This window comes from Leuciscus leuciscus (genome assembly GCF_965113295.1).
Source record: "Leuciscus leuciscus genome assembly, chromosome: 9".
Taxonomy (NCBI): Eukaryota; Metazoa; Chordata; class Actinopteri; order Cypriniformes; family Leuciscidae; genus Leuciscus; species Leuciscus leuciscus.
The window spans coordinates 26,949,060-26,965,055 of record NC_138733.1 but is presented as its reverse complement, the minus strand read 5'-3'; the positions used below and the strand labels follow the sequence as shown (position 1 = coordinate 26,965,055).

At 38.2% G+C, this 15,996-nt stretch overlaps 1 protein-coding gene and 1 long non-coding RNA gene across 3 annotated transcripts in view; one reads left to right on the top strand and one right to left on the bottom strand.

The window, feature by feature from the left end:
• The window catches only part of LOC309505970, a 293,235-nt gene that overhangs the window by 4,659 nt on the left and 272,580 nt on the right, over positions 1-15,996 (bottom strand). The gene's annotated exons all lie outside the window — the stretch shown is intronic.
• The window catches only part of pds5b (PDS5 cohesin associated factor B), a 53,448-nt gene that overhangs the window by 10,933 nt on the left and 26,519 nt on the right, over positions 1-15,996 (top strand). For both annotated transcript variants that reach the window (XM_082179462.1, XM_082179463.1), the window contains exons 2-7: positions 11,036-11,162; positions 11,800-12,003; positions 12,431-12,517; positions 12,611-12,708; positions 14,554-14,680; positions 15,361-15,441. In XM_082179462.1, coding sequence (XP_082035588.1) covers positions 11,055-11,162; positions 11,800-12,003; positions 12,431-12,517; positions 12,611-12,708; positions 14,554-14,680; positions 15,361-15,441 — 705 coding nt within the window. In that variant the 5' untranslated portion in view covers positions 11,036-11,054. The remainder of the gene's footprint in view (positions 1-11,035; positions 11,163-11,799; positions 12,004-12,430; positions 12,518-12,610; positions 12,709-14,553; positions 14,681-15,360; positions 15,442-15,996) is intronic.

The window sequence follows — 15,996 nt, the reverse complement described above, 5'->3', positions numbered from 1 at the left end:
AAATGTTTTCAACTTTTCATCTCACCACGGCATATGAGCGCCGGGACAAACGAGCGCGCTGCATCGCATGCGTGTCGCAACCGCGTCGATTCTTTTACCTCAGGGAGTGTTCTGACTGAGTTCGACCACCTCGCTGAATAAAACTCCCACAAATATCACGGAATCACGAACCAACGTCGGCATTATTTAATCCTATGACCAGTGTTTGTAACAGCTGCCGTATGCATATGGATAGCCTCAAACTTAGCTATTTGCAGCTCCCTAAATACAATGACAAGCATATATTCGGCATTCGCGTTTTCCATTTGGACCCTCAAACTTGCCTAGCTATAGTTGCACACACATATAGAGCAACGTGTTTCCACTTTCAAAGTGTATGGCAATATTTCAGCTAAGTCAAACAGTTAAAAGATGCTTTGAAATTTTAAAACTTACCGTTGTTTTGAAGAGGCTTCCAGCACTCAGCTAGTGTGGGAGGGGCAGTGCATGGGCTGCACGTGCAGCGTCTCCAGCAACACAAAGCTGCCTGCGGACGCCTGTCTGTAAATAATGCCGGGAAAAAACAATCGGCGAACGCAGCAGCCGCGTATCGGCCGATGCCGATACACGTCAAACCCGCAAATATCGGCCCGATATATCGGCTGACCGATATATCGGTCGATCACTAAGGCTTACTGAAGACAAGTAAAGTAAAGCAAGATCAAAGAAATGAATTACAAGCATAGGAAAACAAACTAGAACAAAGACACAAATGAAATGGATCTACCTCAAAAACTTAAAGCGCTAGAAATAAGAAATACTATGTTGTGTGTAATGTTATAAAATTTTATAAAAAACACTGCATAGTCTTCACTGTCTTTTTTTGTTTTATGATTAGCATTAATAATGACAGCTGGTAGGGCTGCATGATTAATTGAAATTAAACCGCTATTTGGCAAGGGCTGTGGTTATTTTATGCGCAGCTTGTCAGTGCAGCATGGCTCTGTGATCAGCAGGAAATGCTGCTCCATCTGAAAGCCAGAGGGCGCTCTGACGCAGAAACTCCAAATATGCCCCACAGAAATAGACAATAGTGCACGTCATTCCAGGAAATCCCTATGAGCATCATACTATCGCTGCCTGTAGCTGAATAAACAGAAGATTACATTATGCTTTGATTAAACGTGACTAATAAACACAAAATATATGGTTTATCTGAGAGATCTTCAAGCCTTTTTGGGTATTTTCATGATAATAAAGTATATTTATACTTCATCACTGTATAGAATACTATGAAATATGTTGTGTGCCTTATTCTGTGTTAGAAGCCACATCATCTCACAGAAGGAATCAAACAGCGCGTCGTGTTCGGTTACAACAGTCAACATGATGAAACTCTCTCCAAGATGAGACTTTTGCGCAATGAAAGATTATTAATAGCCTTTCTTGTTCTGTCCTATCTATCATATGTTGCTGCCTCATTAAACAGCTGTGCTATACATTTAAAAGATGTCTTAATTTTATAGTATGTATGTATATGTAAATGTGTATATGCATGTATTTGTGTATGCATGTATGTGTTCATACAGTATATGTATTAGGGGTGCACGATTCAGAAAATTTCACGATTCGATTCGATACCGATTTTTAGTCTCAAGATTCGATTCAAAATCGATTTTCGATTCAAAAACGATTCTCGATTCAAAAAACGATTCACAGTACGTAAATGTAGTTGACTTTTTCCTGTGTGATTGCAGTAGACATACAATTTAAAAGAAAATAAATAACAAATTAAATGAAGTTTGATATTACTTTGTCTTCATAAAAACTTTTGCAACTAAACAGTGCAAAGTGCCAAGCTTTGGCCAGCTTTCGAATACATTTAATTCAAGTTTAAATTAAAACTTAAATACTTTTTTTTGTTCTTTTTTTTTACATTTAGCTTTAAAGTGCTGTAGTCAGATTAAACAAACAATACTGCTAAATGTAGTTTAAGGAGTAGGCTATTGACGGCAAAATAGGCTACAGAATATTTCGTTCTGTATTGACAGGTGCAATTTTTGAAAATCGATAATAAAAAAATACAATAAGCCTACATTATATCTGCATTTATGTCAAAACCTAGACTTTCAAACATCAAAATGTCATTTATTAATATGAATATTCGTGTCAAAATGACATATAAACATTCTATTTTGCCTGGAAATGCTTCCAACACGCTTGCGTGTCGCGAGAAAAATAGGCGTCAGTTCTATTTCTAGCATGCACACGTTTTCCGCACGACTCGGGCCACACCTGAGACGCACGTGTCACGCAGGCTGTGTGCAAGCTCTAACCTGTTAACATGGGAGCCGAAATAAAAACAGACACGCCACAAAGCCAGCCAGCCAGCCTTCCTTCTGCTCCGCTTCGCTTCTGCTGCACTTCTTCTTTTGGCTATGACAAGAGTGTGCAGGCGTAAGTGTGAATTCGATGCAGCGCCATCTATGGGAATGGCAAGCTAAACTCATTTCAGGACAATACCAAAAAATGTATATTTCAAAAAAACAAAACAAAAAAACAACAAGAATCGATTTTTGGAATTCTATGAATCGATTTTGAATCGGTAACGTTTGAATCGCCACACACACACACACACACACACACACACACACACACACACACACACACACACACACACACACACACACACACACACACACACACACACACACACACACACACGTATATGTATGTGTATATATATGTATTCGTATTGAACCGTTCGGTACGAGGCTTTCGGTTCGGTTTTCGTTACGCATTTTCAAACTGAACGGTTCGTCATTTCGTTATTTCAAATGTTAGGCACGTTGCGCGTGGCAAGCGCGCTCATAATAGAGACGCCGGCGCGACCACAACATTGCCCAACATCAAATGGCAAACGTAATGCAAGCGGAATGCTCGTTATTGTGTGGTTGAAGGACCGTTTATCAGTTTGGACCAGTGCAGCGCGAGCCGATCGTGATCATGCGACACTGTTACTACACAGTGCTAATAAGAGATCCAGTAAAGAAAGCATTTGAATTCGCCACAGAAGTAATAACATCGCTGCGAGATCTAGTGAGAAACATTCACATTTCTCCGTTGTTAACGGATCAAACATCGCTGATGTGGAAACCTGGAAGAAACATTGTGCCATGAATGAACTATCCAGTGTCCACAGATCAGCAACATTCACCATGGATTTACTGTAGTAACACTAACTGCAACCATGGAAGTTTGGCAGGAATAGTAGGCTATAATGCCTTCAAGTAACATTACGTCGGTTTTATTTTGACATTAACATTTGAGGGCAGCAATTTTATTCATAATCTGAACTAAAATAAACCTTTGTTTATAACTACTACAATATTACATTTCATTTTTTCCAAGGAGCTGTTTTGTTTTATATGCTCCTAAGAAGAGTCAATTATAGCTTCAGAATTGCTCAAAGTAAAACATTTCTCTGGCATTTCTTTCTTTTTGCTGTATCAAAAACGTACGGAACCGAACCGTGACACAAGTGTATCGTATCGAACCGAACCGTGAATTTTGTGAACCGTTACACCCCTAATAAATATATATATATATACACACTGTATACATACATATACATACATGTGTAGTTGTGTACTTGTTTTTCATGAATGTATTTTACAACAATACAATACAAATACAGATTTAGTGCTACACTTATTGTCTCTTATTTGTTCCCCACTAAATAATGTTTTTTTTATTACATTTTCAGATTTTATACAATTATTGTGCACTCGTGATTTTTCTAGAGTAACTTTTACTGCTGAATTATCCACTAATCTAGTTTATAATAGCATTTTTGTCATAGATTATCATCATATATTTTTTTTATTTGTTGTTTTTCTTTATAATGAAGTTGTCTGTATTTAGTAGATTGTGTTTAACACACAAAAGAGTGACTATCAGTTCAACACAGAGTTATAGAAATTCTACTTGATTTAAAAAAAAAACTGCTATCGGATTTGGTATCAGTCGATACTCCGAATTTTTGAGATCGGATTGGTTCTGAAAAAATGGAATTGGTGCATCTAGTGTTGTCAAAAGACCCGGTACTTCGGTACCAAGTCGGTACTAATTTTTTTTTAAACGTCACGGTACCAGGTTTTCTCAAACCCGGTACTTCATGCGCGTGCATGCCCGAAGCGCGTGCAGTTGCGTCCTCTTCATAAAAGCGCTGATGGCGATCGGCGGTGCTGCTGCTGATGTGGTGCTGATGTTTTTGCGCGTGCAGACAGATACGTTATTTCAAATGGCGCGCGGCAAGCGCGCTCATAATAGAAGCGGCGCGTTCGCTTTTCCATGTGCGTTCATGGATGCATAGCAACGACAGACGCCACGGGAGTACAAACGCTTGTGCGAACTGCGCTCTCCATGACGACGAGGAAGTGTGACATTGGCCTATTAATTGATTTCTAGCCCTTGCATTAGCTTTACTACTAGATATATTTATGGAGATGAGAAATAAAAAGCCGTCATTAATATCAGTCCGTCAGAAAAGCAGTTCTAGTCTTATTCTTGGCTGGATAACTCTTAGCATATCTAACATAACACATTGAGTGAACAATATATTTTTACAACATTAATTCATGTTTGTGAATGTTATTTAATACAAAACACTTGATTGGTCATGTTTGTTCACTTCATTCATTGTGCATTAAATAATGTTAACAGAAATAATGTTAACTTTTGATTTAAAAAATTTATTTTTAAATTAACCCCTAAAAGAGAATAATTGTGACAGTATATAACTATTGTTTTTTTTGTTAGGTCATTTTATCTAATGTTATCTAACAAATGGAATCTTATTGTAAAGTGTTTTTAATACTACAGTTTCCATCTTTGTGATATACACTTTAATATAATTATGTAAATTTAAGCTAAATTAAGCTTTGGTACCGAAATTGGTACCGAGAACCGTGGATTTTCACTGGTATCGGTACCGAATACTGAAATTTTGGTACCGTGACAACACTAGGTGCATCCCTAATTAAATTTTGATTTATACAGGACTAAAAAAACTATCCAGTGTTATTTTACATTTGATTTCTTTACTTAGTGTCTGTAGTATTTCTGAATACTAGACCTACCTCAAAAAACCTTTCTCTTAGGGTGCTTTCACACCTGAGCGTTTGTTTCGGAACCTGGTGCGTTTTCTCCCTTGGTTTGGTTTGTTTAGGCATTATGTGAACATGGCAATCACACTCGGATCCTGACCAAAACAATCGCTCTGAGACCGCCTGAATGAGGTGGTGACAAATTAACTCTGGGGCGTTTTGCTTGAGGTGTGATAGCAATCCGACCTAACGGACCAACGAAACAAATGTTGTTATAATTCATAACGGGAAATGTGCTATATAAATAGCAGTAGTGTCTCATTCTGTGAGTGAGCACATTAGTAATCACAGTTGAAAACCAAAAGAGCACCTCTTCATCTTAAAATGTTGTGTAATTGAGCTTCTCCGTGCATGAATGCTGTCCCGATAAAGCCTTGATTCCTGCTCTAGCTGCATTATAACATTCGTGTTTTGTTTGATAACAGCGCTCGGAGATCCAGAGAGAGCGTGTTTGAATTTGCTGTAGTATTAATACGAATGTAGTATATAATTTAAGAGCGGCAATGGCGGCTACATTCGTATAGTGTTTGCGTGTGTCTTGACAATTACAAATAAAGCCACAATAAGCTCAGGAAGCGAACTTGTCAATCATCTTGATGGATGACGCAGAGGAAACTCTGACCAATAAGAGGACAGTTGTACTTGCATGTGAGTTGCGTGAACACATCTTGGTATGCTTTGAAAGTTTTCCTCGTGAAAGCGAACCGTACCAAGAAAAAACTGCAACATTGTAACAAATTAGGCCTAGTCCCTGTTTCGGAACAAAACAAACGATCTATAGGTGTGAAAACGCATTTGTATCTTTATTCTATTGTATTTATTTGTACTACTTTTTCACTTTAATTCAAAGATTGAAATCAAGGTTCCTTGTGTTGTGTAAACTCTTAACAACATAATTACCCCATTGTAAAAAAACAAATACAATGAGTGAACAAACTGATTTGGCTGTTTTTGAATTTTTTAAACAATCTTTTTTTTACATCTCTCACCTAAATGTTTAAGCGCAATTTCATGTTATTTGTTAATTGCAATTGTGCAGCCCTAACAGCAGGTACATTTGGATGCTGTCACTTTAAGACCGACTGCATTGATCTATTAATGCGTTTTCTTTCTCACCTGTTTGTTCACTCAAGACATAAATGTCATAAATGTTTACTTGAAATATACGTGGTCACTTTGACACATAGTAGGGGTGTAACGGTTCACAAAATTCACGGTTCGGTTCGAAACGACACAATCCGTTTTTGATACAGCAAAAAGAAAGAAATGCCAGAGAAATTTCCTTGATTTAAAAAAATAAAAAAATAAATTAAAATAAATATTTTTAAATAAGTGTGAGTTTTCCTACATCTTGAAACATTTAGTTTTATAAATGGGGGTAATCTTTGAAGGATGAACAAATGTTTTGGTCATCACATTAAAAATTACTTTTAAATATGATAATATTTGAGATTTGTAGTGCTGGAAAAAGATGTGACGTACTTGAGAGCATTTTACTGTTCCTGCCAAACTTCCATGGTTACTGTAGTGTTACTACATTAAATTCATGGTGAATGTTGCTGATCTGTGGACTTAAAGCCTTTAACTACTTCATCCACCATGGCACAATGTTTCTCCTGGTTTCCATGTCAGTGCTGTTTGATCCATTAATAATGGAGAAATTTGAATGCTTCTCACTAGATCTCGCAGCGATGTTATTACTTCTGTGGCGAATTCAAATGCTTTCTTTTCTGGATCTCTTAGCGCTGTGTTAGTAACAGTGTCGCTTGATCAAGATCGGCTGGCGCTGCACTGACATTGGTCCAAACTCATAAATGGTCCGTGAAGCACAAAATAATGAGTAGTGCAGTTTCATTCCGTTTTCATTCCGTTTGCCATTTGATGTTGTTGGACAACGTTGTGGCGGTCGTGCCAGCGCGACTGCTAACAATTTTTTGGGTCGCACCGGCAGGAAAAATGGTCCAACGAAATGTTCGGTTTGTAAAGCGTACCGAACCGAAAGCCTCGTACCGAACCGTTCAATACGAATACGTGTATCGTTACACCCCTAATAAGTAGGGCGATTATTTTGTTAATTGAGTAATGGGTCGATTATTTTGACAATAATCAAGTAATCGGACAATTTTTTTTATGGTAATAAAAATAGACTCAAGCAAACAATAGCCTTTAAATTGACTTAAAAACATATATAATTACACTGAGGCAATAATATTTGTTTCAAATAAAGTATCAATCAAGTAATCTCATAGTTTTATAGAAACACTGTTAAAATGCATAATATAATATATAGACAATCTACTTATGAACATTATGTATTATAACAAATGCCTGTAGAGGGCGCCAACGTGCCAGTGATTGTTGTTGTTACACTTTACAGCAGATCAAATCCTTGTTTAACATTTAATATTTGGCCGCTTCTCAACAATAGAAATGCTATATCCAGTAATTTCTTGGAAAAAAGAATATGTGGACATCAAAACATGCAAACTAAGGCTATGTTCACACTTAGCGTCTGCCAGCGTCTGTTCTACATTATAACCCTATGGAGTAAACCGTTTTTTCAAAAAAGTCCTGAGCGCTTTTTTAGACGCCACCGCCGGCGTCTTTTTCTGCAGCTCAGAGCGTCTTTTTAAGTTGAAAAAAGTTCAACTTTTCTGAAAAGAACGCCCTACGTCAAGCGCCTTTTTGACAGCTGACCAATGACAAGCGAGTAGCGAGACCTGTCGTTTCCATAACAACAAGAACAACTGTCTGTCGTGCACCCACAAACGTCTTTGTGAACCGACATTCTCCTCCCCGGTAACTTCAAAAGCCAACGCAAGAGCCAACTTTCTCTTTCTCGACATTTTTTGCATCACACAGCACTAGGCTACTGTTGCAGCTCTTGTTATAGCAGCCCGGTCTCACCCCAAAACGTCATATACTTACGCGTCTTGACCATGCGTCAACATACGACGAAAAGGGTACCCCTTTAACGTCAATATGAGACGCAGACAGAAGCGCACCAGCAGTGCCTCCTAGCGGTACCCTAACGCATACCTAAACCTACCCATAACCCGAATCGTCACATATGGACGTTATGGGGGTACCCTTTTCGTCGTATGTTGACGCATGGTCAAGACGCGTCAGTATATGCGCCAGCCACAAACGCGCTCGGCTGCTATTTGTAACCGAACGCTGCCAGCGTTTTTTTTTGCTAAAAAAACGCCGTTGTCAACTTTTTCTTGTCAAAAAAGACGCTAAGTGTGAACATAGCCTAAGAGCGGAGTTTCAGACTTTTCTTTGAAATCGCAAATTCAAAGTTTTTCACTGCTTATGGCGCTTCAATGGTTAAAAATCACTTGTTTTTAAACGGCGATATTTAAAAACGCATACAAACGATAAGCTTTTGTGACTGCGTAGCACAGCAACGTCGCATGAGCATAATTGCGATTTGATAGTCCAAAATCCCTACCGGTTCAGGGCTCTACAGTGCGCCCATTTCACACGCACATGCGAGTAAATATTTCGGCGTGCGAACGTGAAAAAATATTTGGGCGCACTTGTGCGAGTGACACATCATTTTTCTATAGAAACAGCTGCAAATACATCATCATGAGGAGGGGCTGAGTAGGACACTATATTACCGGGAGATCAGTTATTTAGGCCTAAATCTTCAGAGCATATGAACGGAGTGGAGCGGTGAGAATCTCCGCTCATCGCTCACGGAACTGTTCACCCCTCCGCTCCCCCGCTCAAAGCTACATCAGGCCGCTCCGCTCATTTTCGCTCAGCGCTCAACGCAGTTTGCTTCGCGCTCCACTCAAATCGCCCCCCGCTCGCTCCAAAAAAGGAAAAAAATCTACATGTATATCACTTGTAGCGGTCCCCAGCCTTTTTTGCGTCACGGACCGGTTTAATATCAGACAATATTTTCACGGACCGGCCAAGGTATGGCGGATAAATACAACAAAATAAAATGATATGAACGGCATAAAAAATGGGGTATTTTTTTTTAAATAGCCTATAATAATAAACGTGAATCCAATATGTGTAGGCCATTCTAGCAACTTTATTAGCAGTGTCCTCTAACATCGCGCCTAAAGACAGCTGAGAAAGTCTGAACACAAACAAAATGCCCCCAAAAGAAAAAAAATCTCCATGTTTTCGGTGCTGATGCGTTCATGTAACATGTAGGCCTAAGGGCCCAATAACGCACCTAAAAGCTGTCACAACGAACTGGCAAAATTAATGATTATGAATATGTAAAATATAGCAGGAGACAGTTTAATTGTTTACTAATAAACCATTTTTTTTTTATGTCTGTGTCGGCTGGAAAGATGCTGACTCGCGATCTTCGCAGTATTGAACGCCCCAGAGAGAAATGCACATTTCATACGGATTACATAAGAGAGCAGTCGGTTTTCTTTAGTTTTGAATTGTTCTGTTTAAAAGTAGACATTTCAAGCTTTATATATATATGTCTCAGGTCTGTCAGGCAAGTAGGCTATACGCTGAGTTTCGGTTCATTTATGAGACAAACTCCAGGTTCACCTGCCGGCGCCTTCGTGTCGTGATTATCTATTTTCTAATATATTTACTTATTTATTAAATCCAGACAATTGGTTGATGAAACACTGATCAAAATTAAGATACAATTAATACAAAACGAAATTAAATTTAAAGACAGGCTTTGTGCTTTCTGTTTGAGGTCTCAGTGAAAGTTTTAAAGCAGTCTTTTAGTGCCGCTGTCAAAGCGCTCACGTCCGTAACGGAGAACTGTCCCATCTGTAACATTGTTTTTTTGTGAAATAAATTTCTAAATAAATGCGACTTATAGTCCAGTGCGACTTAGGCTATGCCTATATATGTTTTTTCTTCTTCATGGCGCATTTTTTGACTGATGCGTGGCGTGAGCGGAGCGGAATTGGAGCGGGAAATAGGGCGACGCTCGTCCTTTTGAAATTGCCGCTCTGCGCTCTGTCCAAGATCCGCCCGCTCGCGCTCCCCGCTCGCTCCCGCTCCCCGCTCGCTCCCGCTCCACTCCGCTCACATGCTCTATAATGATAAACTTATACAACAAAAATGACTGTGCCCCCAAATATTTGTCTGTGCTCCTAAATTTTTTTATTTAGGCGCACCAGTGCTCCTTGTTCAAAAAGTAAGTGTAGAGCCCTGCGGTTAATCGTGTCTACCGGTATATCCCTAATTGTTGTGATGTAAAGAGAATTTGCCTTTTAAAAAATTACAAGTGATGCATCTTTCTCCATCTTCTTGTTACTTGGATAAAAACTTAGCTTGATCAAGCATTTGATAGTGTCTTTCCTTATTTAATCTGTACTGTTCATTATGCCAGTAGGCTTAAATGTGCTGTTTATAACTTGTTATAACTTGTTTATAACATGAATTACAGCTGATGAACCTGCACAACACTTCACTTATGCAGTTAGATTAATTTGCATTTTTGACTTGTCTATTTAGATTTAGAACGCTTAGTGTTATAGTTGATATGTGGGTGTAGTGTTTTAGTTGGATAATCGGCAAAACCTCTGTGCACATCAGCTTGAATTGAAAGTGTAGCATTTCTTTGAATTTAAATGTCTTATGTGGCAATGAAATGCATTAGACTGCTCTTTCTAAAATGGATTTTTTTTTTGGAGTCATCAATATTTAACCATCCACAGGAGGTGAAGTTTTGGCCAGCATCCTGCAATTTTCTAAAATAAATAAATAAAGATTTTGCCTTAACTTTTTTTGGGGGGGAGATCCAGGATTTATACAGAATCCATTAGATCATTTCTTTAATAGCACATTTTCCAAAAGAGTAATTGATGTAAATTCCCTGTTCATTTATAAGTGTTCTTTTTATATGAACATATCTTTTTTCTCTCTCTCTCTCTCTTTCTCAGCAATCACTGATTGGAGAGCATGGCTCACTCCAAGAATCGAGCCACAGACGGCAAAATCACCTACCCGCCGGGGGTGAAGGAGATCTCCGATAAGATCTCCAAGGAGGAGATGGTTCGGAGACTGAAGGTGAGGAACAATCTGTCATTCATCAAAGTGGAAAGAGTTTGATTAGTGGTGAAAATATTTTTTCCCCCATGTAATTGCAATGAATAATGGGTACTGAAGCATGTCTGTACCACTCTTCGGTTAGATATACAATGGATGTACATGTATAAAAATAAATAAAACTGCGGAAACAGTTTGTAATATTAACATACTACAAGGACTGGAACTAACGATCATTTTTTTCTATTTTTTAATTACCCCACCCCTTTTTACTTTAGTTAGTTAGTTAGTTAGTTAGTTAGTCACTAACTCACATGCTCAACAGACATGCCTGTGATTTGGCTTTAAAGCTCAATGCTGCAAAAAACAGTTGTAAATAGAAACCTGTAATGCTCTCTACAGGGCACTTACACAGATAAACAAACGGAAACCTCAGCTGAAGTTTTATCAGACAGAATGAAATAATCATTTTTATGCTCGTATTTCAAGCCGTTTTTACAGCTTGTAGATAGTTTCCTCCCTCTGTGGCTAGGTCACTTATGTCTATTTTGAAGAAGGACTGCCAAGTGAAAGTGTGTTCCCCATTAGAGTGTCTTACATCACACTGTTGCGTGGATGCGTGGTTGACACACGGCTCTATGGTGTTTTTCAACCTCAGATGGTGGTGAAAACCTTCATGGATATGGACCAGGACTCGGAGGAGGAGAAGGAACTCTATCTGAACTTGGCCTTGCATCTCGCCTCAGATTTTTTCCTCAAACACCCAGACAAAGATGTCAGACTGCTCGTGGCCTGCTGTCTTGCAGATATATTTCGCATCTACGCCCCCGAGGCACCGTACACATCACCTGATAAACTTAAGGTTGGAAAACTCAGTCTGTTGAATGCCATGTTAGTTATTGTATATATCAGTGAAGAACTATAAATGTTTATATCTATGATTACATTTTAATTTCCCTCCATGGTGGCTGCCATGGTGAGATCACATGACAAGTCTAATACTTTTAAGTCTTTTATGGCCCCATTAAGTAAAATTTTGTGATTTCTGATTTATTTTGGGAAAGAACTGTTAGATTGTAATTTGGCATACATTAAAAATACATGGAAATTTTGAGGGTGATATTTATGTGTGCATGTGTCTTTTTCTTCACCTTAAACAAAAGACAGCAAGGGATCGAGTTGTTCTGCAGAAAATACTAAAATAACACTGCGGTCTCTCATGCATTGTGAAGTCTTGCCTTTGCAGGTGCTTAAAATATTAAAACTGTCTGCTCTTCTTTTCCACTCAGGATATTTTCATGTTCATAACTCGACAGCTGAAAGGGTTGGAGGACACCAAGAGTGCCCAGTTCAATCGATATTTTTATCTTCTGGAGGTATGGCACCCAATTAATGTACTCTGAAGCAAGGTCTTACAATGGTTTTTCAACCAGTATCTTGACCTTGTCTTTCCCCCTCTGGCTCCCTAGAACATCGCTTGGGTGAAGTCCTACAACATCTGCTTTGAATTGGAGGACAGTAATGAGATCTTTACTCAGCTCTACAGAACACTGTTTCAAGTGATCAAGTGAGTCTGTTGTTCACGTCTAACCATTGAAGCATTCAATATAGTAAGAAAATGATATCTTAGTATTTTGTCATTTTCTTTGTTGTGTGTGTATACACACATATACACATACATGCTTAACAATTGTGCATCTCCGAGTAACACACAGCGGTGTTTAAATTCTGAATAAATCCTCGTTTTGAAGAATTGGGTGAACCAATGATTTAATGACCCATTTATAAAGAGAGCCATTTACTTTGTTCCTGAATGAATCAGCTGTTTGAACTAATCGAATTAATGACTTAATGAATTAATGACTCACTGCCTTATCAGGCAATAACTTTGTAGGCAGCGCACAAAGGTACCTCACGAAACCGAAGACTTTAGATTTACAAAGACGGTGCACTCGTATTGAATGGGAGAAAGTGCACCACCCAATGCAGGGTGAGTCCCGCCTTCTAAGAGCCAGTCACCAATTGGGAAAATAGGGCTGGGCGATAAACGATTTCATATCGAGAATGTGATCAAATAAGCTCTGGACATTTTTACACGATATGGATTAATCTAATTGCCTATCCGTAACGGTGTAATGATCCACAGCAAAATGGAGCAAGCTTTGGGGAAAACTAAGCAAATATTTAATTTCTACAGTAGTAATTTATCGCTATAAATGACATCAAGAGTTAAAAACGTTGGTCATAAATGTGCATAACTGACCTCTAACCGCAACTTTCAGACGCCATCTTTAATTTTTTAGCTGAACTGTCACAGAATGGAAAGCACAGGATTGTGGGATAGCAAAGGCAGCGAAAGCGAAGGATATATTTAGCTAAAAATCATGGGCTTTTTTAATGCTTTTCACATTTAACACAACAATGACTTTAAATTATCATCTGGGGGTAAACATTAAGGGTGAATATTACATAAAATGAAAATGAATAATTTTTATTTTTAAATTTCATTTAACTATGAAAATGCATATAGTCATGAACAAACACACTTACCAAAAATTTTTTTTACCAAGAACATTAAGGCCCGGTTTCACAGACAGGGCTTAGACTAAGCCAGGATTAGACCATAGATCAATTAGGACATTTAAGTAATTTTTATAAACATGCTTAGAAAAAAACATTACCGATGTGCATCTTAAAACTAAAAAGGCACTGATATATTTTTAAGATCAGTCAGTGCAAGTTTATTTCAGTGGAAACAGCTCAGACTTACATTTTAGTCTAGGACTAGTCTTAAGCCCTGTCTGTGAAACCAGGGGTAAGATATTTTAGACTCCTGGGAACCTTTTTTATGTTTTGAGTGATATTTGCAATTTTTTAAAATATTTTTTATAATTACATGACCCAGTAGTTTTTGTAATCCTGTAATAGTGCTGCCATTTGGTTAGAGAGTGCAACGTTGAATCTTTCAATAACAACTGTCATAATTCACTAAAGCACCTCCTTTTTTTTGCGGTTTTCTGTTTGAGATGCAAATGTGAAGCTGCAGCCTATTTGTTATGTCCTAATGAACTGTCAGCCTCCTGCTCGGCGATATTATTTCCCTGCATTCGGTCAGATGACAATGATGCGTGCGAATCCCAGGTGGAAACCCTTCATTGCATGTGCGCTATAAAGGCTGCATATGGGGCGATTCATCTCAGCCACTGATGTTCACTCAGTCGGAAATGTCCTCTATGAGCGGGACACTGCAGCGCTCTGCTCTCATGTGTAAATGGGAAAACCTAGATGTGTTTCTGTTTTCTCTGCCCCATTGCGCTTGCTTCCCATCTTGCGCTTCTTCACTTTGATTGCCTGGTGCACCCGATTTTAGGTCAGTTCTTGATTTGACCATTATTTATTTATTTATTTTTAGCAATGGACACAACCAGAAAGTTCACATGCATATGGTGGATCTCATGAGCTCAATTGTCTGTGAGGGTGACTCTGTCTCGCAGGAACTCCTGGATACTGTTCTGGTTAACCTGGTCCCAGCACACAAGGTACAGAGAACAAATAAACTTGATTCTCATATAAAAAAAGACACACACACACACACACACACACACACACACACACACACACACACACACACACACACACACACACTCTCACACGTGTGTGTGTGTGTGGCCTATAATTGCATGTCTATAATACTGTATTAATGTGTTTACATAATTTGTTGCGTGCATTGCAAAGCCATTTAAAAAGTCATTACTTATGAACAGTCATGTACTTTACATTAAAATTTTACATAATGAATTTTAATGTGGATAATACAATGAAGCTTTTAGCAGAACTTTATCTCCTTGGGTTTAGTTTTGTTTGAAGTTAACTTAATATTGTTTTTGTTTAGTGCATATTTATGTGTAACATTTGAATGCGTGATTTAAATTAAATGTTTTTATATCATGTTGGTATTTGTTTTAACTATCTTTAATTTTATAATGATATTTACATAAAGAAAATAAGGCTTATTAATAATTTCCACACTAAATGATTCATTTCAATGTTGATTTGATTATCTTCAAGTTATTTTACAGTAATTTTGAAATGTATTTTTAATTTATTGATATTTTTTTATTTAATGTTATTTAAAATAAGACCAGGACATGTTCTTGACAGGTTTCATGAGATTCACACACATACCTTAATTATTAATTTCCTCCCTCTTGTCTCGCAGAATCTCAACAAGCAAGCGTACGATCTGGCCAAAGCCTTGCTGAAGAGAACCGCTCAGGCCATAGAGCCATACATTACCAACGTGAGTAAACATGACTTATAATAGTTAACTTTGCATAAAACATACACCCTATCTCTTGTCGGCTGTGCCAAAATCATGCTGACTTACAAGGGTGCGAGTAAGTTCTTCTCGTTTATTTAAATTGTGAATAATCCCTAATGAACATCCATGATTTGACTCCAGCCCTTTTGCTTTCAATAACTCGTTGAGGCTTGCAACATTAACCGGAGTGTTGAGCTTAAACACATTTATCAGTAACACCCGCAGGAGCATGCAGCGCTCTTATGCTGTGAACCTTATTCCCTGCAGTGCTCATTAAAAGTGCCAGAGATAGTGTGGAGGTCCTTACCAGAGGAGAATCCTTCTCAATAACTCTTAATAGATCAGAAAGGCCTAATTTTCTTTCTATTTCATACATCTGCGCTCTGTTGGAGACGGCCCCTCCAGCCCAAAGATGAAGCCACTTACTTTTTTGTTTTGATCTAATACCAGCTTCCTCAAACTAATCTCTAATCAACAGCATGTGAAGAGCTGCTGCCAGACGGATATGCAGTGAGTTTTAAAGGGTTCTCCAAT